General features: G+C 40.0%; 1 protein-coding gene across 9 annotated transcripts in view; it reads right to left on the reverse strand.

Moving 5' to 3' along the window:
* kon (chondroitin sulfate proteoglycan 4-like protein) overlaps positions 1-24,227 on the reverse strand; it is a 46,533-nt gene extending 22,306 nt beyond the window's left edge. The window contains exons 1-5 of one of the 9 annotated variants that reach the window (XM_089078838.1): positions 23,596-24,227; positions 23,136-23,487; positions 18,964-19,880; positions 12,207-12,370; positions 5,064-5,295 (exon numbers count right to left, since the gene is read on the reverse strand). In XM_089078838.1, the coding sequence (XP_088934964.1) occupies positions 5,064-5,295; positions 12,207-12,370; positions 18,964-19,063 (496 nt within the window). In that variant the 5' untranslated portion in view covers positions 19,064-19,880; positions 23,136-23,487; positions 23,596-24,227. Of the gene's footprint in view, positions 1-5,063; positions 5,296-12,206; positions 12,371-18,963; positions 20,587-22,820; positions 23,116-23,135 lie in introns of those variants that run through there. The other 8 variants (XM_089078841.1, XM_089078840.1, XM_089078839.1 and 5 more) reach the window with 8 other exon arrangements.
* Positions 24,228-24,566: the final 339 nt, after the last annotated feature.

Genomic DNA, 24,566 nt, shown 5'->3' on the forward strand with positions numbered 1-24,566 from the left:
ATCTTATACACACAATGCATACTATCGATAATCTTCTTTTCATTCTTTTATTAGTGTTTATTAAATTATTGTAAAAAGAAAAAAGAGGTAAATGTTCAGAATAATTTCATAATTATTTAATATTTTAAGAGCGTGCATTCTGGAAATTAATTAGAGTAGAAAATCTGGATGTAAAAATGCCAGTTTACCCATTCAGGTTTATAAATATATTTATGTACTTATTTGTTCTTTATTATATATTGATTTCCTCGGAGTAAATAAAACCTATTTTTATTGTTTAGTTGATTTTACTTCTTAATTTCTTGTATTTTTTTTATTAGCTTTTATTAGTTTGTAATATAAATATTAGTATATAATTGAGAAATAAATATAATAATCAGCTGATATACATAAATTATTTATTAATTATGTATTTTAATCGTTACATGTTTATTTAATACTTCCAATGAAAATTCAGATAATTATGTTTAATTACTCCAGTTAAAATAAATTATTAAATTAATGTTTCATTTCAATTTTTATAAGATAAAATTTATTTTTATTTTATAACAGGAAAATAGAAAAAAATAATTGCTCTTTAAATTATCATTATCCTTTTATATTATTAAATTTTATAATTAGAAAAATAAAATTGTGTAATTTTACCATTTTAATAAATTTATAGAAAAAACATGAATTTGAATTAATTTATTCTTCATTTATTAAAAGCAATTTTTTAATCAATTAATTAAAATCACATAATTTTGCTCTTCTCAACGCGTAAAACATGAAAAAAATGATAATATTAAATATCAATTTTCATATTTTTTCAACGAAAGCAAAAATAAACTTTATATATAATGTTTATAAAAAATCATGCGGAAGATAATATATGATAGCTCGTTGTAGCTCGTTGAAATTAACTTGAAATACAAGAAACAAGATATTCCCAATTATGTTGTTACGCGAATGTTTGGAGTAGCAAGTTGGTTGGCATAGACTTGATATTTGTTTTGACGGCGAACAGTACCATCGTGTTGTGTAACGTAAGGTCTCCGCGTTATCACGCGACAACGCTCGAACGAACAGGTAGCAAGACAAATCACTCCGCGTATCGTCATATAACGCCACGAGGCAAAATATTAAAAATACATTAAACGCTAGTTCCTCATACGAATGAACGAACATTCTCGGAACGAGTCTCGGACTTACCGTTAATTAATTACCACGATAGAAAATTCATACATTCATCTAGAAGGAATCGAAAAAGAAAGGAAAATTATCGGAATATTTCCGATAATAACGGCAATCATCGCTCTAAATTTCGTTAAATGATTGGACGAGAACTCGTCTCGCGTTTTTAATCTTTCGCATGTGTGATTTGTCCATCATTTCTCATATCACGATCACGAAGTGTACGTGTCTCGCCGAATCGAGTGACTCGAGCAATCGCAACTTATACATCGTTTGATAATATCGATTAATAATTAATTTGAAATGTGAGCGAGAGGGAAGAGTGGGAAGAGTAAAATACTGATAACAATACTTCGTAACATGGTATCGCCATGTTTTCTCGTTTTGCGACGCGCGTAGCGATGGTGTTTGTTTACGTGAGACACGGTCGCGCTCACACTCGCGCGGCAAAAGCCGCGCCGGCAGGCGGCATTGCGGAACCGCTCCGCGCATCTCTCTCGCAACACGATTGTGTTACGCACATTTTGATTATTAACAATTGATTAATATGCGCGAGTAATGATCTGTAAGAGTACCGCGGTGTCAATTATTCATCACGACAGATATTTCACGCGATTTATTTACGCGACGTTAAAAGATCGGATCTCTATATTCAAGCTGCGATATATCGTAAACATTTATTAACAATTGATTCGAAATGCCAAGAATCGAATGTTCGATGTTCAATATTTCAACGACAATGAATCGGCGAAACGTACGGCACTCGGAATTTATTTTTTGCGTGTGATATATACACGAGGTGATGTTGCTATCCTTTGAGACTCGGGGGCGAGGCGACGTTATAAATCACACCGCGTATCATATCTTTCGCAATCGCGAGAAATACTAAACGCGATCATTTCTTACAAACACTTAATAATTTATCGATCCGAAAGTTCTGTGCAAGAGTTTTCGCGTGATTAGTGGATGTCATCTAGTGAATTAGTGAGTGTCATGAAGAAACAAAAAGCAGCAGAGAAATCGAAAAAGAGAGAAAGAAAGCTTAGGAGGCATCAGGAAACAACGAAACGTGAGTAATTTTTAATTATTATTCATTATTAATTATTTGTAGAATTGTTTATAATCATTTAATGTGGGTGCAATAACATTTTTTAAATTAATTATGTTCTTTAATCTTTTAAATATGTTTTGTAATTATTTTATAATTTAGCTTGTGACTCCGCTGTTGCACATCGTGAGTGATAAATCATTTTTTTAAATTTTAATTAGAAATAATAGATGGAACTATAAAAACTGTACTAGGAATTGTAAAAATATTAAAAATTAATATTACATCTCAAAGATTTATTATTTTAAATGAATGGACTGTGACAGATTAATCTTAATGATTATTTAATCCTGGAAAATACATACGATATGTCGATTGATTTATTGAACATACGGGAAAAGAACTCGTAAAAAAGAGTTTATTACATCAATTTATCATATTTTCATACATTTGGTAGCTTTCATTATATCGTATTAAATCATAAATTATTGCAAGTATCATAAAAAACTAATTACCAAATATATAACTTTAATTGTCTAAAATCTATAGGGCAATCTCGTAAATAAAAAAGATAAAATATATTTTACGCGTATGAGAGGCTTAGTGAAGGATAGTAAACTATAGTGAAATAATTTTAATACAAACGAATTGCTTCTAAATTTGATAAAGATATCCATTATATTTGTTTACCAAATATTTTATACTCGGATAAAGATTAATATCATTAATAAATGCTAATTAAATTTTCAGATATTAAATATATTATATGTATTAAAATTTAAAAATTCATTATAAAATTCATTATGCTTAGATAAACAGTGGATAATATGAAAAAAAGGAAATAATAAAATAAAGTTATCACGTAAAAATATCAAGCGCTGACATTTTTAGAGTAAAGTGTTTATTTAAGTCCTTTCATGGTGTTCATTTCTTATGAAGATCGGGGACAACAAGTTATTTATATATCATATATATACACAGACACATATATATATATATATATATATATATATATATATATATACAATATATACAATATATTGTAATATTTATATGAAATAAAAATAAATTAATCTTTATAGAACACTGTAGAGAAAATTAAGCAACACGTTAAATGTTATTTTATTTTCTATTTTATTAATTATTTAAATTTAAGTCTGTTTCTCTCTCTTTCTCTTGACTCTCTAATCTTTCTTTTCCTATAGAATTAAGTATTATATATATATATATATATATATATATATATATATATATATATATATATATATAAAATACTTATTCTTATAATTCTTATTATACTTATAATTCTTTCTTTTTCGTAGTAATATATATATATATATATATATATATATATATATATATATATATATATATATATTACTACGAAAAAAAAAAGAATTTTTATACTTTTTCCGTTCATATAAGTATATATAAGAGAAAAATGAAAAATATTTTTTAATATCGTATACAGCATGTTCCACTTAATTTGTTTAATAAAAAAAATGTTTCAATAACTTTCTCTTAATTTTTCATAATCTCTTTTCCAATTATTTATTAAAAACTTGATTTTATATCGTTTGATATAAAATAAAGAGCAATGTATCTGTCTATAAGAAAAATAAAATCAATGTAACAATATCACTCGAGATAATACGTACGCGTATAAAAATTAACAATAAATACATAACAATCCGGTACATGCATAAATATAGAATCTAATATGTGTAAACTTATATCATTAATTCATTAATTATTTCCAAAAATTTAATAATTCATTTTAATAATTAGAATCATTAATTCTAATTAATCTCTAAAGGATGTTATTAAAACGTTACATAATGTTTATAGGAAACTTCATGAAATGGATATAATATTTGATAATATTATTTAGCGGTATCGAGATAAAAGTGCATCCGCGCCAAAGTCTTATTTGCCATAATTATAATCATGAGTATTTTTTCAAGATAAGTGATAAATCTTTTAATTCCATGCATATTAATTTTATTATTTAAAACGGTTTAATTTTCATTTAAGCAAATAAAAAAAGTAATTACTCTGATATTATTTACGCTTTTGACAATAACCTCCTTTATAAATTTAATTTACATTTGGCAAATTAATTTAGCCAAACAAACAATTATTAATTTATTAATTTTATATTCTCTCGTGTGTGCGCTGTTTGTAAAATTAAACTTTTACTATAATCGATAGCTGTAACTTTATTGAGTTATTTTCTGGTATATGATGAAAGAAAAATATTAAAATGTTTAATTTTTATTCAATTTTGATCGAAAAATTTCAATAAACAAAGATGAAACTAAAATTGCGTATATAGCGATCGTGTTTCGTGTTACATTCTCATCGTCTCATCTCAGTTTTGTTTATATACAATAGTTAACAATAACATTCAGAAAACTTCTGTATGATATTTTTGTTATTCAAATAAATTTATTTATATTTGCTATATTTTTATTTCATCAATATTTTTCACGTGATACAATTTGCGAAAAATACTTTGCACTAAAGTTCCTAACGTCAGTCATTAAAAAAAAAAAATGGCATACTTGAGCGTGTGCGAACACGATGCTAATTATTTATTAAGCGAGGTTCTTAGGCTTGATTACCTAATCTCTCTATCGTCTCCGCTGCAGTTGGGTCGGATTGCCGGCCATTTAACGAAACGAAGCGAAAGAAAAAAGAAGTAATCGTGACTTGCAACGCGAATGCAACGTCGACGGATATAGTGTTTGTCGGCGTGCCGTGTATCGAATCTAGTTCAGTCACGTGGCGAGACAATTTATCCGGATGAGCCAGGGCTTGCCTGCCTTTTCCTCGCTCTTACCTAGAAATAGCTCGTTGAAATCGCCCTGTCCGCCGATGAAAACGCCATAGTGTATGTTGAGCTCGAAAAAGCGTCCCGGTAGTTGGGACCTCGTCGTGTGTATCACGTCGATCTGCAGGCTGATGTTGGCCTCGCGTCTTGTCAAATTGACCTCGTGCCAACTGAGGTCGTTCAGTGTCAGTCCGCGGGCGCTCGCCATCTCATTCTCACCCGCGCCCAGATTAATGTGAACCTGCGGCAAAAAGCAGTAGGAGCGACGCTCGTAAAAGTCAGTCTCATTTTTACCGGAGTTATTGTGAACGCGCCGCTACCGCAAATGGGTTTTATACGTACGCGCGGTACAAATGCATTCTCGTTTTGTTTTTTTCTCGGTCTTTTTTTTCTTTTTTTTTTTTTTTTCCGAGGCCGGTTGTTCCTCCTCGAAATAGAGCTTCGGTTTCCGGTTCCGCCATAGACCTCGGTGCGTTTTATGCCCTTTCCACGTCAGTCAGTCAGCGTCGTGTAGCGCGTAAAAAATATTATGAAAACGCGTAAAGAGTTTTTACCGGTGAACGGCGAAAGGAAGAGATGTACGCGTACACTTTTAGGAGATTTAATGAAGTAACCGACGCAAAGCCGCTGGAAGCGTCCTTCATCATAATGCTACAAGGTAGTAGCTTAGACCTTCTTTGCGGTCTCGTCGGTGCGATCAAAAAGTTTTGCACTTTCCGTGAAATAATTATATCGCGATCACACGAAACAAAAAAAAGATCATAAATCGGTCATAAAAGTCCATAAGCGATAAAAAAAAATATATAGAAAAAAGATTATTCAGAAAAAAATCTATCTCAGATAATAAACATAGCTGCATTTGAAATAAAAGCAGTATTGATGTTTTCAATATTAATATTTTTGTAAACAGGCAAATTGAGAAACGTGAGAATTTCATTTTATCTGATAAAAAAAAAATCATTTGGGAATTCATAATTTCGATGGAAGCGTTCAATTTTTCGTTTTCAACAAATAGATATAAGTACGCGAAAAAAAGTCCGGGTTGCCAAAGTGGAGGGTGTACCAAGCTCGGCATACGAGGTTTCCTGGCGCCAGTCATGCCCTGCAAATTCTCCGACAGCGTGAGCTGACAGGAATCCGACAGCTCGAGGTTTCGTGTATTCCGTCTGCACTTGAGGCACTCGCACAATGAGTTTGCACACCGAGAGAATGAAGAAAGCAGACAGCTAGACAGACAGTGAAAACGGCTCTCGGTCTCGTGCGAAAAATAAATGTCGAATCCCTTCGATAGCTCGGCATCCCCATATTTCGCCAGTCTCCCTAATGAAGGAAATGTGACGAGACGAACGACGATTTTAGCGACGATATGTTGATAGAAATCCTAATCCTGTCGCGGAATATGATCCATCTTGGTAATGATTTTATACGTTTGTAGATAATGTGTAAGAATTATATATATGAAATACATATACATCGTTATTCCCTCAAAATGCGTCATGCGGCGGCAGTTACTGCAGCTACTTTGTAATCGCGCTACCGGGGATTCCTAGTTACGCGTGGTGGATTTACAATACATCCACTGGGGTATAAATTCCAAACTCCCCGTGCATATTTAGATTCACGGAAGTCACCTAAATCAACCGTGTTGCTGCCTGTGTGCTACACTGTCATTCGGCATTGTAAATAGTTATCGTTGTAGCATGTTTGATAAATTTTCTTATTTCCCAAATGGATATTGTCCAAAATATTTATGCCAAATTTTATGCCAAGGTATGAAAAAAAACAAGAGGGACACCCACAAATAATTTACTTAACAAAAGTTATAATTTATAATCTACAGATTATTGCACTGTTAAGTAATAAATATTTTATTGTTAAACTGAAATATTAAATTATTTATATTTAACAAAGAGAATATGCAAACGTAGGAGAGCCGCGATGTGAATATATTTCCTTCCTGGGGATATCGAGCAGAATATGGAATACAGGATATAGGTGGTGTCATAGATAAATGCCCTTCTCAAGATATACTTTCTATAGTTTTGCCACTTAAACGCGCCCTATGTTTCAACATGGTGTAATGCATTATCGAGTTACCGGATAGTATACGATGCGCTTTAGTCAGAGGTGAGGTAGCAGGGTCCTGATAAAGAGGCTTTAATCGCGACCCGGATCGAACGACCGAGACTTATAGCATTCCGGCACGATGTCGCCACGGTATTCTTCGAGCGCGTCTCGCTTGATCCCCCAACGTAAGAGATCGCTCGAGGAACGTCCGTTCTTCTCTTAATGAAAAGTCGATCGTGCGAGACTAAAGTCACGGTGGCGGCGCAGCGCCCGTGCTCGAGTCATCCCGACGGGCGACTCTTTCGATTTTCGGCACATGGCAGCGTGGCACATCACCCGGTTTTACGATCGACCCGGTGATAAAGGCGCGAGCTTCCGCGAGTTGGGCGCACTCGAGTGTGACGGCAGTGTCGAATGCGGCGATGCCGGATGACTATGCAGGACCAACCCCCATTAATATACATAAGCGCGCGAGACGAGACACTTTGCAGAATGTAAACGCGTACCTTTGTACACAGAGATAGAGAGATAGAGAGAGAGAGAGAGAGAGAGAGAGAGAGAGAGAGAGAGAGAGAGAGGAGCTTGCGGAGCGGTCGCATTATGAATACGTCGACGATTGGAAAGTGAACAATATCGGAAGCCACCGATGCATTCCGGCGGTACGGCTGCGGCCGAGCCATTGTGATATACTGGTAGCCGAGTTTACCGCGAATATAGATTGCGATTGGTATAAAGTAATAGCGGAAGAAATGTATTCCGGGGCGTAAGAGCGTTCTCTTCCCCCCCCCCCCTCCTCGCCTCTCCTCCATCCGATTAACGATCCGTTTACCACCGCAATGTGTCGCAGAAAATTCCCCCCCCCCCCTTTCACGTTAGTTACCGAATGAATACCGCGGGGCATTGAAAAGTGAATATCGCGAATACACCGCAGTAATTAAAATTCGATTCGCCGGATTACCAGAGGCTCAAGATTAACGACCATTTCGCGCCTGAGATTCAGATTTGTCGGTAAAACGAAACGAACGGCCCACTTAGTCTCGTTAGTTCGTTAAAAATAGGCGTATTTACTCGTTGCTTTTTAATTGCAGGTAGACAACACCGGGAGGATATTTATTTGGCTCGGGGAAAAATGTCGCGCATTTCGCGCATTAGTAACGATGCTTCGTAATTACTAGGATTACGGTTCTCTCTCTCTCTCTCTCTCTCTCTCTCTCTCTCTCTCTCTCTCTCTCTCTATTTCTCTTAACGAAGAAGAAAAGTACAATACGCGACTCTTCCTTCTAATTATAAAGCATTATGATCTAATTATAAAGCATTATGGTCCATTATATTAACGCTTTTTGCTAATATCAAATGCTCCTATCAAATTCTTAAGATCTCAGACTAATTACGACTCTTTCGGCGCTCTCAGCTTATTAAATATATTTTATTCTAACGCGAGGAATTCATAATTTTTGTATTCGTAAAATTGAAAATTTTCATATTTTGTAATGCAATAATTGCGAAGGGAAAAGATCAAAGATAGATTAGCGGTAGCATAAATAAGCTAAATCAAAGGTAATTATAAATATGTAGGAATAAATCTAATTAAAAATCTCGCACGAAGCAAAGGGAAAGGCTTTTTAAATTCTGAACACCGCACGAGAATGGAGACTCGACTGTGTCTCCAGCCAGAAAACGAGCGATACCGCGATATATCGCCGCAATTAAGTTCTGAATCATCGGATTATCGTCCCGGATAGAGGGGCTTTTAAGCCTCCGGAGGCGTCGAGACTCCTTCATCGAAGAGGCACACGAGATCCCCAAACTGCCGTTGCACTTTTTGCCTCGGTTTATCCTGTCTTCATCCTCCTTAACGATCTTCTTAACAAATTTAATTAAGCCCCGACGGCGGGCAGCTTCTTTGCGCTGCATGGACTTAACCCTTCGCGAAATTAGATTCGCGCGGTTTTCACGCCGGGATTCATGCGCGTGATGAATCAGGATACCGCACCTTCTCGCGGCTAATACACTCAAAGTAGAGGGTATTTTAATACTACATTGAGATATACCGTGCGCGATTTTCAAGCTCGATACGAAATCTTAACGAAGAAAAAATAGGAAGTAGATGAGTCCCTCCCCGCCCCCGGGACTCGACAAATTTCATGATTGCGCGAGTAACCGTGATGTATCGAACAGTTCGGGATAATCCGGTCGTACCGGAAAACTGATTATTCTAATTGCTCTCGTCAGCAAAATAATATTCGATTCCCGCGCTTGTACTTCTCGCAATTGCGAGTTCCAGCTGTTTCCGGCTCGCCCGAGAGTTAGGGTGCAAGGCACGTTTCATTCGAAGGAGAGGAGGGGGGGGGAGGGAAAGGGTGATAATGAGTCATGTAAAATATGAGAGTACGCACGAGAATATTAATCGTTGGAAAATTAATAATCTGCGGCGAGGTTGTAACTTCGTTGCAGCGTTCTTCTTTGTACATAATTAGAAGCAGCGCGGCTCTCATCAGTGGTTATTATCAAGAGACAGGATGGCTACTACGCCATCCTGTCTCTATCGCTGTCAGCTTTCTTCTCATTATGGCCCGTGGAACTTGTTTATAGGCACGTCGCGCTGTATCACTCTGTTACACGTACACGTTTCATATACAGGCAGCCATGTTCATCTTCACCGCTAGTCTCTTGACTAGCTCGTCATAATAACGTTGATATCGATCACAGAAAGTTCGTATATTCCGCGTGTATTCAATCGGAATTTCAATTTCTGACGGCAACAAATAGATATGAAATTGGAATTTTGTTATAATGCGAGAACGTATTCGACGTATTTTCACACCTGTAATTCAGCAATAATGCAGAAACACGTGTGTACACAATGTTTTCGGGAAAATCACGCGCGAGATACGACAAGTTCCTGTCCGTGCGATTTTGCAACGTTATAGATTATATTTTTTTCGAATTATCGAACGCAAGAGTGAAGCCACTTGCATCTCGTATGCATTGACTGTACCGTTTAATTATCGCGATATAAATCAACGCGAGACTCGCTTTCGACGAATGAATTATTTCTCTAAGAGTAATTTTTAATGGCAGCTATTCGCCTCCCGGAAGGGAACGAAAGCGAGTACGCTTGCTGCGTTTTCCACGCGGAAACTCTCGCGCGATTCTTTTTACCGGAACAAACAAAAAAAGTTCATCCCATCAGTTGGACCGCGAGGTTCATTATTGCGTAAAACCCGATCGAGTGGACTTCGTCTCGTAGTCTCGACGGTTTTGACCGATCGCGTGAAATTTTGACCAGTGCGCAAAAACGAACGCGACGACGGGCAGCAACGTTTTCAACCTCCAGCAGAAACATCGTCGCGCCATATCGACGCGCAATAAAATCGGACGTATAAAAAAAAAAAAAAAAAAAAAAAAGGAATCGACGTCGCGCGGTATCACCGCAATTTCATTTCGCGAAACGTCGATGGAAAAGACATTACGCGGTTTTTTACTCTCGTTGTTGTCGAACACGTATGTAAAGCGACCGCGCCGTCGATGTTGACGCGGGCTGCGTCATCGAGCCATTAAAAGGAAGGCATTCGATCCTTTAACGAAATAACAGGAACGTTCCGTCGAACCGCTTGTCAACCGCCGTGAAATCTTTCATGACGGCCCGCGGGGGCGGGGGAATGGGGGGAGAGGATAAAAGCGCGTACGAGTGTTTATCGCGAAACACCGCCCCCGTGCGATAGTCGACTTGTTAGTTGAATACGATAGTGGCAGCGGGTTAACTCTTGGCGATTGAGGCGCAATTGCCACTGACCGAGATGTGATATTTCACGATATCGAAATCTACATGCGATTGAATTTGGCGGCTGGTTTGGTCGTATTTCGCCCGTGGCGAATCAATTTATTGGATTCTTTCTCTGCAGCACGTATGCCCGGTGCTTTTTACATAAGGTTTCCAACTGTACGCGTACATAAGGTATTTATATCGGAGTAAGGTAATTGCGATACCCAGATTTGACATCAAGCATTTGAGAAAAACGAGTAACTTGTACATTCTATTTTGCACATTGCTATTATCAATCTCATTGGCGTTTTTATTAAAAGGCTCTTTTTTGATGTATTTTTTAAATGATATAGAAAAAATTTTCTAAGATTAATTAAATTTTTGGATGATGGACTGCTGCCTTCTATCGTTATCGATTTTGACGCTACGATATAAAGATATATTGTCCTATTCTTAACTCTTAACTCACCCTTAGCCGTTTAATGTTGTCGCGGCCTTCTTTTATTAACCCTTAACTGATATGTAGCGATCTCACAGATCACCGCCTTTGTTCCCATCCCTTCATTTTCCTCGTTCTTTAGTCTTAGAACCTCTACTTTTCTTCCGTCTGTTTTCATATCTTTTAATAACAATATAAGTGTTTTCTTTTCTCTTCATATTTTTATTTTGCACGTAACTACGATAATCTGAGAGATGTCAGAGAAAAAAAAGAGGGAGAAAAAAAAATAAAATCATGCTGACTAAATGTTAATTTAAATTCATCGCCGAGAAAATGCGTGTATGAATATTTTTGTAACATTACCAAATGAGAGACGGCATATTAAAATTTAGCTTAAATGTTCTCAAATAATATTTAATGCAATAGACAAAAAAATTCAACCATCCCTATTCGCACGGTGTCATGTGCGTCGAATAACGCGGGCCGCAAAATTCGCCACGTTGTGATGATTAGGATCTTTTCGTGGATGCAATGCACCGCCCTTCACCGCGCTGCCGTTGGAGTCGTGCCATCTCCTTCGCCAAGAAATAAGAAAAATCCTGAAGTAATAAGAACCGCGGACACAAATGTTACATCTGCGCGATGAATCTCCCCCCCTCTTTTCCCGGTGCCTCGCGGGGGAATATTTTAGCGTACGCGAGACGCCACTTTTTTTTTCAACGTGTCTAATTTCTCCGCAAGGACACGGGAGGAGGGGGGGGGGGGAAGGGGAAAGTCTCTGACAGGCGTGTATCACAGCACGTGCGGCCTGTTAACGACGGGGCGACCGGCACCAAACAGAAAGCCTATTAATAGAAGTAAGCGCCAGGGGCAAACGAACCTTCAATCTGCCGGCTTCGAGTTTGATCAGGCAGTAATCCGTCTTGCCAGCAGCCAATAGCAGCATAGCATCGGCGAGATGAGTTCGGAACCGGAAACTGATGTCAGTAGCACCTTTGGCCTCTTGAACCGGAAGATGGATGTAGCTCGCCCCGTAAAACGACACTGCAAGTTTAACAAATTTAATGCGTTTAGGTGGTACAAAGTGGATGACCGATGATGCGCGTTATTATATAGCGGGCAATTGGTGTGAGGAAAAGAGAGACGGAAAGAGAGGTAGGAAAATGCGCTATTAACGTTGCGCAATTCTTCATTTTAATTTGCGTAATGCTGTAAACGTTCTCCTTCTCCCTCCCACGCTTATTTTCCCGACGATTCCAGACCGGTTCTGGAAATTATACAGTTTTCTCATAAGCGACGTGAAGATGGTGTCGTTATTACTGTTGATTCGCATTTTGCGGTTCGCTGATTAATACAGTAATAATTAAAATATGAGTTAATGCAAAAAAAAAAAAACGATATAATTGTTGAAGCGAACAATCTATTCTATTTTTGCGTAAAACAAGAAGTAAAGTGAATACGTTGCTGTCGGCGGCACAAGACCTCATTTTTCTTCGGTGCCGAGGAAGAGAAATTAAGTGTCACTCGAGAAGTTTTATTTCGTTCATCTGTTTCTCCGATAACTTTTGAATTGCGAGCTGAAGTGGCTTTCTTCAGGAAATTTCATATATTTATCGTACCGCGCCGTAAGCAGCGGTAAATAAGTAAATAAGCTGCGACGACTTCGAAGATAAACAACAAACTAGTACGATTTTGCAAATCTTATAAGGTTCATGCTAGTCTTCTAACTCCATTTACCCATTGCTAAAGACAAATATTAGTTTTTCAACTACATGCGATTCCCATAACGACAGAGAGAATAATTAATCGGAGTCTAGTTTTAAATAATAATTTATCATTAATAAATTTATCATAATGTTAAGTATTAAAAAAATACACAAAACGCTCTATTGCAATTTTATATCAAAGAGTCTGGCGTATATTTTTATTAATTTCCATAAATCGCAAATCTTTATTCCATCATTTGAAAAGTAATCTCATAAATAATTTCATCAATAACATAACCCGTTATCATTCACCCGAATAATATATTATGTTTAGGCAAAAAAAAATGAATTTTTTTTTACATTAGTAGACGTATAATAAAACTTTTATTTCCGCGTAAAATCGTTTTTCTACATTCACATCAACTGTCGTTTGCATATGTCAGAACAGTCATCGTGTCGAAACAAAAGAACGATATTTCCAAATAAACGCGCTCTTGGATAGTTCAAAGCCTTTTTTATTTATTGGTATGTTTAAACCGTGGGATAGAGATGAAAAACGTCACTTTAGATTGACATGTTTAGTTACCGAATAGTGAATGAATATAGATGGTTCCGACGATCCAAAAGCGTAGATAGATTATAGAGAATCGCGTATAGCGATTATTAATCGCAATACTTCGAAATTTATCCCTGACTTTCTAAGTTTTCCAAGTCTATTATAGCCAGCACTCGCTCGAGCTACTTCATTAACAAAAGCGGTGGAAGTGGATCTGGCGGCAGGTTGATGAATGGATCGTCAAAGTTCTCCGAGTCTCCGGGGGACTGTTTCTGTGTGGACTTAGACATCGTTTTACAACGGTACAAATATCGCTTTTGCGAACCGAGTAAAAAGTGATAAATAGACAATCCGCGGTTGAAGTCCGCAGAGTCCCCGGTGGATCTCCCGGGGGGGTGCTCGGGTCATTACGACTGTAAAATATTCTCGATTAGCGAGAGCACGTTGACTGAAACGGATGCAAAAGAAATACGTCGATGCTTCGGTTCAGCCGATGAATGGCCGGCTTCAACTGTCTCAAACGAGCAATGAGAAAATCCCGTATCTCGTAGCGCGCCGTATATAGATACATATAAAGAAATGAATGAAGGTTGCCGTTTTATTTTTCACCCCCGCAAATGATCTAAGAACGCGTTCAAGTACGTAGAATAACTGCACGGGCCATTAAGTACGAAGAATCTCCCTTTCTCCCTTGCCCCCCCTCTCTCTTTCTCTCTCTTTTCTCCCGAACCACCTCCTTCTCGGTTAGCTGGTACATAGAAACATTAACGTCGACCGCGAAATCGATCCTAGGTATTGCCCTCGGTGTTTTGCAGTTCATTGCACCGCGGCTTACTCAATTCGCGTTATCCACGAATCGCAATATTTGCGTACGCTCAAAGAGGCGGCCCTCGATGTAGAAGCGTTGATGCTCGTCAACCCTTTCGCGCGACCCACCAATCGCGTACTTAAAGCCGCAAGCGTTTTCCGCTCCCAAGTGTGTTATTAATATTTGCAGAAATTATTAACTTGGAAACTAAATAATAATAATGGAGTTTCGAAAAATCGAATTCTTTAAAATATCAAGTTTACTTTCAAAAAGTCAAACTTCAATAAACTTTCCGTTTAATAGCATTTTAATTTTCTGAACAATCACGGTAAAAAAAAAACTTACTTTTCAAATATATAATTCACGGATACCATTAAAGATTGTAATGAATAATTTTAGCTTAAATCGATAAAGAAAAAAAATAGACAGATGTATTCTTATATTTATAACGCGTATTTTTTTCAGAATAAATGAGCAAATTTCAACTTTCAGAAACGTCGCATGTGTTTTACATTCGTATCTGATTGCATATATTGAAATATGTTTGAAATATACGCTTGACAACTGTCCATATATAGATCGTTATTCAAATCGTACACCTGATACGTATCCAACGATACGTACGGTTACGGTAATTACGATTCTCGGCTGTATATATGGATCGAAAACGTACGTACGTATTCGATTGTTATTCGATGGGTTATTTGTTTTGTAAAATTACAAAAAAATCGAGATCCGCTTTTCCAGTAGAAAATAGTATGATTGTTACGTAAAAGAGATCGAGTTAATCATGCGAATACATTTCGTCAGTGATGTTCCATGAATTTCGGTTATAAAGAGAAATTTATTTTATAGCAGAAAATTAAATAATAAATTGAAACTTGCCGACTCGTATGTACACGCAGAGTGTATTACGTAGTTATTTCACAAACAGTTTATCTCTGGCGCAACATCGAAATATCATTTCGCACATTCGCGTAGATGACGGATTAGTCAAAATGAAAAATTGTACGTCACACTTTTCAGTAAAAGTGGATCTTGTCAGTGGAAATTTTTTTTCTTTCGCGATACAAACGACAGTTAATACTTACAATAGATTTAATGTATCCGACCGTTATTATTAATTACAGATTAAGTGGTCGCACCAATCTCCCATAATTTTACTGATGTATCTCAGATCGAATTTTCCGCATTTTCCCCTATTGGTTACATATACTGATTGCATCGAATTTCGGTAAATACGCTTGACCTGCATTCGGTCCTGCATAGCCCAGAATAATTGTATAAAGGCACAAAATTGGGCCATATTACATACCATATATACGAAGTACGAGGGCGTATTTTTCAGCTTTTGTAATTATATTTTTCTTTGCGAACTGTAAAGCTCCTCTCGCGTTACATTACATTCGTAAGCGTAATTGGCCGGCGGCGTTCGAGAAAAAGTATATAATGCATTAACGCGCCATGTTGGTCGCGATGTGACCGGCAAATGGAAACTACCTCGTAAGGTTTCATGGGAACTGCGGGCATTCCATTCCCTGACGATTCTTTCAATGGTTATCGAGAGTTGCACGCGAAAATAAAAATAAATAAATTACGAAGTTGATCATCTTGATCAACGTCAATTAGCAATCAATACTCAATGGCACGTTGTACCGTGAAAACAAGTGTAATCAGGTTAAAGGATAGACGGGATTATGAGTATGCTTCTTATGATTCTTATGATTCAATCCGGAATTATTCATCATTGAAACACGAAGAGAACAGTTTTGCTGACAAATCTAAAAATGTGGCCAAATACAGATCTGAAAATTCTGTTGGATTATCAAAATTATTATGTAGGACACTTAAACACTTGATAAGATGCAAAATGTAAAAATTTTGGATCTTTTAACGACCAATTTGAATGTCGTATATAATAACTTTGAAGGCCCAACAAAATTAATTTCAAATCTGTATCTGATCAAATTTTTTTAGATTTACCAGTAAAATTGTTCTTTCCACCAGAAGAAATCCCAAGTGGACTAAAGTGGCATTTTTTTCTTTTTTTGTATTTGTGACAATATCTACAGTGACAATATCTCATTATGATCAACTGCGCACTTAGAAATACGTGTAAACTCTTATTGGTTTTTATCTTATTATTGCAAAAATATTTTATCGCGTTCTGGTACACACTCTTTTAGCATACCTTCGCGGGATATAAACCGTATGACCGGTACGCAAAAAATACGGTACGCGGTCGATGCGCCGTGGCCGCGTAACAACAGTGAATTTCTGTCTCTCTCGATGTGCATTTTTGTTTTTTACAAAAATATGTATCCAGTCGGAACCGCCGGAACGTGTAAAAACAAATGCGTGATATACCACGCGGCGCGATGCGACGTCTCGCACGCGCCACGCAAATTAATCCGACAAACGGAAAACTGATTAGCGAGCAGCAGGTATCGCGAACTCATTTTGTTTCGGGACATTCCGGCATACGTTTTGCGATAAAAAGAAATAAAATTTCGCACTGGATTAGCCGTAAATAACATAAAATGCACGTTGCCAATCGTTTCTTGGCTGTTACAGCACACGTTACTTGCTCGTAGGAAATTATTCGACTGGAATTGTTTAATTACATAAACAGACCATGAAACGTTTGCTCGATTATTTCCAAATTATGTACGCGTACAAGAAACAATTGACAAAAATTTCAGAAAAAGAGTTTACAATATGCGAGTGTGTACGAATTGAATTGGTACGGAAATACGCGACACGACACACGACTATTGATTGTTACGAGTATGCTAGCAAAACTTTTTTTTTAGAGTTCTATGAAAGCATGGAATGTTAACAATTTTCTGTTTGAACTTGCACCGTACGCATGAGTATCGCAATCGGACCGTTTTGTTAAATTCAGAGCAGTTTGCTAAGGTATAGGACCGGAAAGGGTGGGTTCCGTAAAAACTAATGACGCATAGATGTTTCGATTATCCGGTTTATTCGGACGAGACTCTAAGCCATGTACATCGAGTATCGTGCAACGATAACGGACACGCCGGTAATTCGTACACGAGTGCACTTCGATATGTATTGAAACGGCGTATGATTTAGTAGCAAGTTATTACTTCAACGTGATTTCCGCGTTCGATTATTGCAAATTGGGCAAATTTAATTAGCGAGTCTGAAAATGTTTCGCCTCCATTCTTCTCGCTTACCCGATTTTACCGCGGAACGTATTAAATGCTAAAAAATTTATTTTCAGTTTTGACTTTATAATCATATTTTCAGTACTTTACAATCGATAAAATGTATTATGCCACGTTGTATGTATACACGTTGTATTTCACATGTTATTGTGCCTCTCCCTTTTTAAGAATAGCAATCCGCATTTCTTTTAATAAGTTGCGCACGATAGATAACGTCAAAGAAATTTAAGTAACTTATTTCGCAAAATTACAGAATAATATTTTTCTCCCTCCAGCATATATAGTCGTATATAAGCGACCTTTCTCGCACAAAATATCTCGTGCCGGTATAACGAAGGACATAATGCAAATATTTAATAGTATGCGCGAAACTTAGGGATAATAAAGAGAAGAAGAGCATATTCGAAACGGGAAATTCAAATTAATCTCAAACTATCTATAAAAGTATCTATCGAGAATGTTAAATTTGATAGTATATCGAATATTACTGTAAAAGAAATTAAATATCAGTTTCAGTATCTTTTTAATAATAATGCAAGTGCAATGAAAACTAAAGCGTCAATTATGAGAGCATAATTAGTAGTAATAGAATTGCAAAAAATAATCTCTTTCAATGACTCTAAAAAATAAATAAGTTTTAGCGCTCGAAATTTTAATTTTAAAATTAAAAGAAATATTTAAATTGTTTAAAGAGAACGTCACAAGCCAATTAATTCTTTACCTCGAGATTTTATGCTTGCAGTTTTACTACAAATAATTACACACTTACAGTTTTCTTTTCTTCAGCCTGCTTTTCTTTTACTATTATAATTTTATATTAAAAACAAAAAACTTTTTTTCTCTTAATCCATTTGAATTTTTACTATTGCAATTACCGTGAAAAGAGACTTTTAACAGTTCGCCAGCTATCCGCGGTTAAAGAGACTTTACGCTACTTGCGCGCGTTGCTCCCAATATAATCGTTCGTGCGGGGGTGTTTACGAAGGGACGTCGCGCCGGGTGCAACGCGCCATAGTCTCGCGCACTATTAAAAGCGGCGCTCGGCGATGTGTGTGCGTGGCGACTATTAAACCGCTCCCGCTATAAGTAAATTCGCGAGAACTACTCATGCCGCCGGCCATAAAAGTTAATCTTCGCCGCTCTTTCTCGCGCACGGCTATTCCCGCGCGTCCCTTCCATCCCCCCCCCCCGTCCGAGTTGAACGATGCGGAAAGCGAAATCCGTATTTCTTTCGACGCTACCTCCTCCGGCCGGGGTGGATAGCGAGACGCCGTGGGCGCGTGGGAGAAAAGAAAGATAAGGAAGCTCCGGGAGAGGAGAAAGGAGAAGGTGGCATGGTAAGTAAAGAGAGGTCGCGACGACCTACGTCTTACCTTTTTCGTCCGTTTGGCAGTAACCCAACAGAGAGGCTGTTACCGCTAAGAACATTAGCAGTCCCATGTCGGTGAGGAACGTTGGCCTTTTCCTGTGCATCTTCTTTTATTCAGCCAACCCCGTTCCTGTCCACCACCTCCCGCAGACTCCCTGTAGACTAGCCGCGCACTCTCTCTTCCACTTCCGCGGGGGGTGAAATAGCAGGCAGCACCGGTCTGACGAACGACCTCACGGACCGGCTCTTAAGGTATATCGATTTCACGTGACGGGGGTTACAAAACGCTATTTACGGGGCAGAGCGGGCTAAGATTCGAACGTACTTTTCCCATCCATTTCTTGCTCGTATGTCTTCCCCGTCACGCACATCGCACGCGAAATCTTCCTCCTCTCTTGCTCTTCCGCGGTTCCGACGTTCGACGTCAACGAAAGAATCACGACGTTCGAATTGAGACGCTTCTCGCGGACGTTTATCGATCGTAGATCGGGGCGCGCGGCGCATCCGTCGGGACGTTAACGTGGGGCTGATTTAGTGGAAAAGTGCAAAACCGCCGAGTGCTCCCACGAACGTAGTCGTCGTCGTCGTCGTCGTCGTCGTCGTCGTTCTCGCGGGGTAATCGTATCTCCCAGGATGCGGCGCGAACGGCACGAAAGCTGGCATCTCGTTGCACGTATTCCCTTCGGTCTCTCGTGCCGCACCGTCGCCGATTCGCGCGGATCTGAAAGAACCACACCGGCGCACAGCTGCAAAAGGACGACCACGCAACGTGCAGATTTCTCGTTCACGTGCGTGCCGCGTACTCCGCCAGACCAAGGCTTTGAGTTCGCAGGCACGTACACGCTCGTTGCAGAAAGCTCGCACTCGTTGCGAAAACTCGGGTCAAAGCATTGAACACCGTGAAGCAGGTGCGTCGCACTTCTGGGAGTTTCCGAGCAAAAAAAGAGAAAGATGTCTTATTTAACAAATCCATTATGATAATGAAAATAAGATAATTTATTAATAAAAAACTAATGCAATTAACACGAGTCCATAAAGTATGTCGAATTGATATTGGCTACATTACTTTCATTGTACTAAAAACGAGCAAAATAATTCTAATAAATTAAACTTTAAATTTTATGAAATTTTAAAAACATTTATCGCTACTAAAAATTTTAACAGTGGTTATCGATGTGAACAAGCTTTAAAAAGTTCACAAAAATTCGTTCTGTGCATATTACTCCGAAACTTCCTCCGCGGAATGTCTTAGAATCACTGTAGGATAAGAATTGGATGCAAGCCTTCCCTCTTGAGATTTTCGTGCAAGTAGCGAGCGATTATTTTATCATTTTATATTTGTTTTAATCATGTAAATATGCAGACGGTTATGAGAGTTCTCGCCGAAGTTTTCGCGAAGAATTATTTTCAGGATGAAAAAGCAGCAACGTGCCGCGTGAGGCTATTGTTCAAAAGCATCATAATCTCGGTGAGCCTGCAAAAAGCAATAAACGTAAAGCTAATATTTTTTTACGAAGATATTTGCGAGCCCGTTATAACGACGGAATTAATACACTCGTGACTTTTAAAAAACAGTTCTAAAGGAAATATCGATGGTAGCTGCTCGAAGATACGGATAATTATTGGAAATCATTCTTGGCATTACTTGATGAATCTCAATGCCGCTGCGCTGGAATACCGCAGCTGTTTCGATAGTTACTCATAATGCATCGAGCAGCAGCGAGATTCGGAGTAACGTATTCTTGATAATCCAGTCGATATAATCATGGAGCGAGAGAAGCTCCATTTCAGTCAATCGACGTGTGTGCGCGAATCATACGCGAGAACGAATCTCGCGCACGTCGCATCGGCTGTCATCTAAAATAATTATTCCCTGTCGGAAGCGAGAGAGGCGGCGTCGCCGCTCGCTTTCCCGCAGCCACGAGAATTACCGTGGTTGAAAACCCCGCTTGAAACCCCGGCGTTTCTCGTGCGCGGCTCCGTGAACGGCACGACGGAGGGCGGTATTTTTCCGCGGTGCGAGAGCCCACTTGCATTCCAAATGTGCGAACGCGGAGCTTCCGCGCGATAAGAAGTTTTCCGCATGGAGTAAAAGAGGGACTTTCACACCGCGAATCTAAACATTTAAACGATCCTGTGCCAGCCCGCAACTTGGCACTCTCCTCCCTTTCGCTTTACCATTGGTTTACTTCGGGAGTTCTCGTGAGAAATAGAGAGAGAGAGAGAGAGAGAGAGAGAGAGAGAGAGAGAGAGAGAGAGAGAGAGAGAGTGAGAGAGAGGAAGATAGAGAAATGAGAGAGAGAAACACGGCGGAGAGAGACAGCTTCGAGAGGACTTTTCTACCGTCTCGGCCTCTGCGAATCTCATTTACAGTGACCGACATTCGACACGGTCAACGATCCTCGAGCAGCGGACGACGACGAAATAGAGAGAGAGAGACAGAAAAAAAGAGAAGAGGCAAAGGCACAAGACGAGCAAAAAGACAACCGACACGCTCGACATGCACACGGGCCATATTTTTCGTTCTCTCGCTGCCTTCTCTTCTTCCTCCTCCTCCATCTCCTCCATCTCCTCTCCATCTCCTCCTCCTCCTCCTCCTTCTCTCCACCATCTCATGCACATTCGTCCTCTACACCGTCGATCGTCTCAGCGTAACACCCTACATCGCGAGAAAAAGCGCACACCGGTGCGAGCCGGTTGTTCCTACTCAGCGGGCGAGTCGAACGCAAAACAAACCACCCCCCCGACTGCAACCCCCATTTCCAGCCGTCACGCCATACGAGACTTCGAACGCTCATCCATAACACAACCCGTGTAACTTGCTCTTGCGAAACGCGCCGGGGTAGCAAACTGCACGTTCCGTTTCGGAAGAAGATACACGCCCCGAATGATACGTCGTCTTGTCGGATTGGGCTTCCCGTATCTGGTGCGATATCAGCCCTCTTTTTCTCACCCCGTTTGTTCCCACCGGTTGATCGCGCGTGGAATCGGCAATGGTTTTACCATTGTGTCTAATTGTCGTCCTGTGAAGAAGGGACGTCGGGCGAAATTTACGGAAACGATGCCACCCGTTCGTGCGATGCACAGCCGCCGATATACGTATGCATACGTATATGTATATAGAATATATGCACACGCGGGACATATATCGGGCTTGTAGAAAGCCGCTTAATCTCGCGGCGGATTCACATGAAATAATCGGGAGAGAGATACATCTCGGTAATTTCCAGTTTCTCCCACTCCGCTCCGGCGTCCGATTAAACCGGCTCCGGGCTATCGGGTAGAACGGATGATGTTTTTACCATACTTCCTGTTTTTACGCGGCGTTGAAGAGGGTCACGACGACTGGTCGAGAGACCTGTCGCAATGATACGATACTCCCGTCCGATAGAAACACACACACACACGTATACACACGTGTACAGATGCAGACCGTATACACGTGCGTACCTAACGCGTTTTTGGTGGAGTATACATGTACGTGTACATACGTATGTATGGCTATTCCGCAAATACATGGCCGCATTTTCACATGCGGAGCTTTCCTAGTAAAAGCTATGTAAAGGGAAAGGGGGAAGGAATAATAAAGAGGAAGACTTTTCACTAAAGACGTAAGATCGTAAAAAATAACATGATATTAAAGAGGGTACTCCACGAGATAGATCCTCTTACGATTACTCGGTGAAAAATTTTACAATTATATAGTGAACGATGCATTTTGCGATGTGATTTTATCTATCTGACTTTTTATCTATATGACTTTGAGACGTGATATCTATTTTGACCGCAGATCGCGCGTGATAGATATCGGACCAATTAAAATCTCAATTGAGGAATACCACAAAAAAAGATAATACAAACTTGTTCAAAAATATGTTTGTCGTCGATATACGTAATATGTATTTTTTTTAAGTGGTTTCAATAATCCTGAAAAATAGCGTTTTATCTCGACGAAGGGGGGGGGGGACTTTTCCTCCCCCAGTTATTCCGCTCCGGTTTACGAGACCGGCGGAATTTTCATCGCGAGTCCGACGGCACGGTACATCCTGATGATGTTTATTTTTTCGCGCGTTTTGTAGCTGCGAGGCAAATAATATTTTTATCGTGTCTCTCTCTCTCTCTCTCTCTCTCTCTCTCTCTCTCTCTCTCTCTCTCTCTCTCTGACTGCTACGTTACCTCAGCAATCAGCACGAGACGATGAGGGTAGTTGCCGCAGCGGTACGATGCATCCTTACAACAAAGCACACGCATACATGATCGGTCGACGTATCGACACGTAGGGATCGAACACACCGCGAATTTCGGTCAAGACGAACGGGTAAGAGTTTACGATGTAAGAGCGAGCACGTCGAGCGTCGGCATACCCTGAGGACGTACGAGGAGTCGAGGACGACGGAAGAAAAGAAGTGCGTGGACGAAGGTGGGCAAAATTTGCGTCCGTGAACCGTGACCGCTCGTATAGCCTCCCAGTCGGCGAGAAAGCCGAGGACCCGTGTAATGGCTCACGTAGGTGAACCCGTGCACGCGGCTGAAATTTAAACCAGCATCACCACCACCACCACCACCACCACCATCTCCACCACCATCATCACCAACACCAGCGGCCACACTACTACCACACTAGGAGAGCACCCACCGGTACAAGCATCCACACACTACTGCCGCCACTGCCACCGGCGTATCACCACCCACCCTTCGTAGTAGAGAAAGGGAAGGAGCGCGAGCGAGAGGCGAATAGAGTGACGGGAACGAGAGGCGGAGTTGTGAGGGAGGCTAGCAACCCCCAGACCGGCGTCGCCGTCGTTTCGTCACGGAATCCACGCAGCGGACCGGTCGCCCCGCGCGCATTCCGACAAAATTCGGCGAGTTTCCTCCTCGCGGATATCCTTCAGGTCAGGCGAGGATCGACGAGGGAGAACGTACGAGAGCTTTACGTACGCTACGGCACCGCACGTCGCGTGTACCAAAATGGTGAAGGTCGGCGCAGCGCTGCCCGGCTCGTTTTCACTCGCGACTCGCGGAGAGAGAGAGAGAGAGAGAGAGAGAGAGAGAGAGAGAGAGAGAGAGCTAAAGTGAGAAAGGGAGAGACAACGCGCGTAGAGAAAACGCGTGTATGTGTGCGCGGGTGATAGAGGGAGCCGGTCGTTTTCAGTCTGGTCCGGAGAGAGAACGCGAGGCGGATAAAAAGAGATACGCGTGTGGAAATAGGAGACGGAGAGAATGGAGAGAGGACCTCGGCGCTTCGACCGGGCGCTCCTCGGCCCTCCTCTGCCGCACGACGACTGAATCTTCGGGGTGGACTGGGGAGGCTGCGCGCAGGGTCGACCCCGCTCGTTCCTGCACCCCTGGCCTGTCTGCCTGCCTGCCTGTGCTTGCTTGCCTGCCGGCCAGTGGTGGCGGCGACGCGAACTACGGGGTGGACAGGGACCGTTGTTTTAGGATTTCTCTTTGCTACGGCCACGCATTTTAGACTCTCGATGGGCAAACGATGATGAAGTTTGATGATAACGCCGTTATAAATATTAATGGCGCGGGATACGGGACGTTTAAACGCACCGGAAAGCCGGAGTAAAACGCGTCGTGCTTGTTTTGTTATCTTCATCGTGA

This window comes from Pogonomyrmex barbatus, unplaced genomic scaffold (genome assembly GCF_055798465.1).
Source record: "Pogonomyrmex barbatus isolate J1 unplaced genomic scaffold, ASM5579846v1 scaffold3, whole genome shotgun sequence".
In the NCBI taxonomy this organism is placed as follows: Eukaryota; Metazoa; Arthropoda; class Insecta; order Hymenoptera; family Formicidae; genus Pogonomyrmex; species Pogonomyrmex barbatus.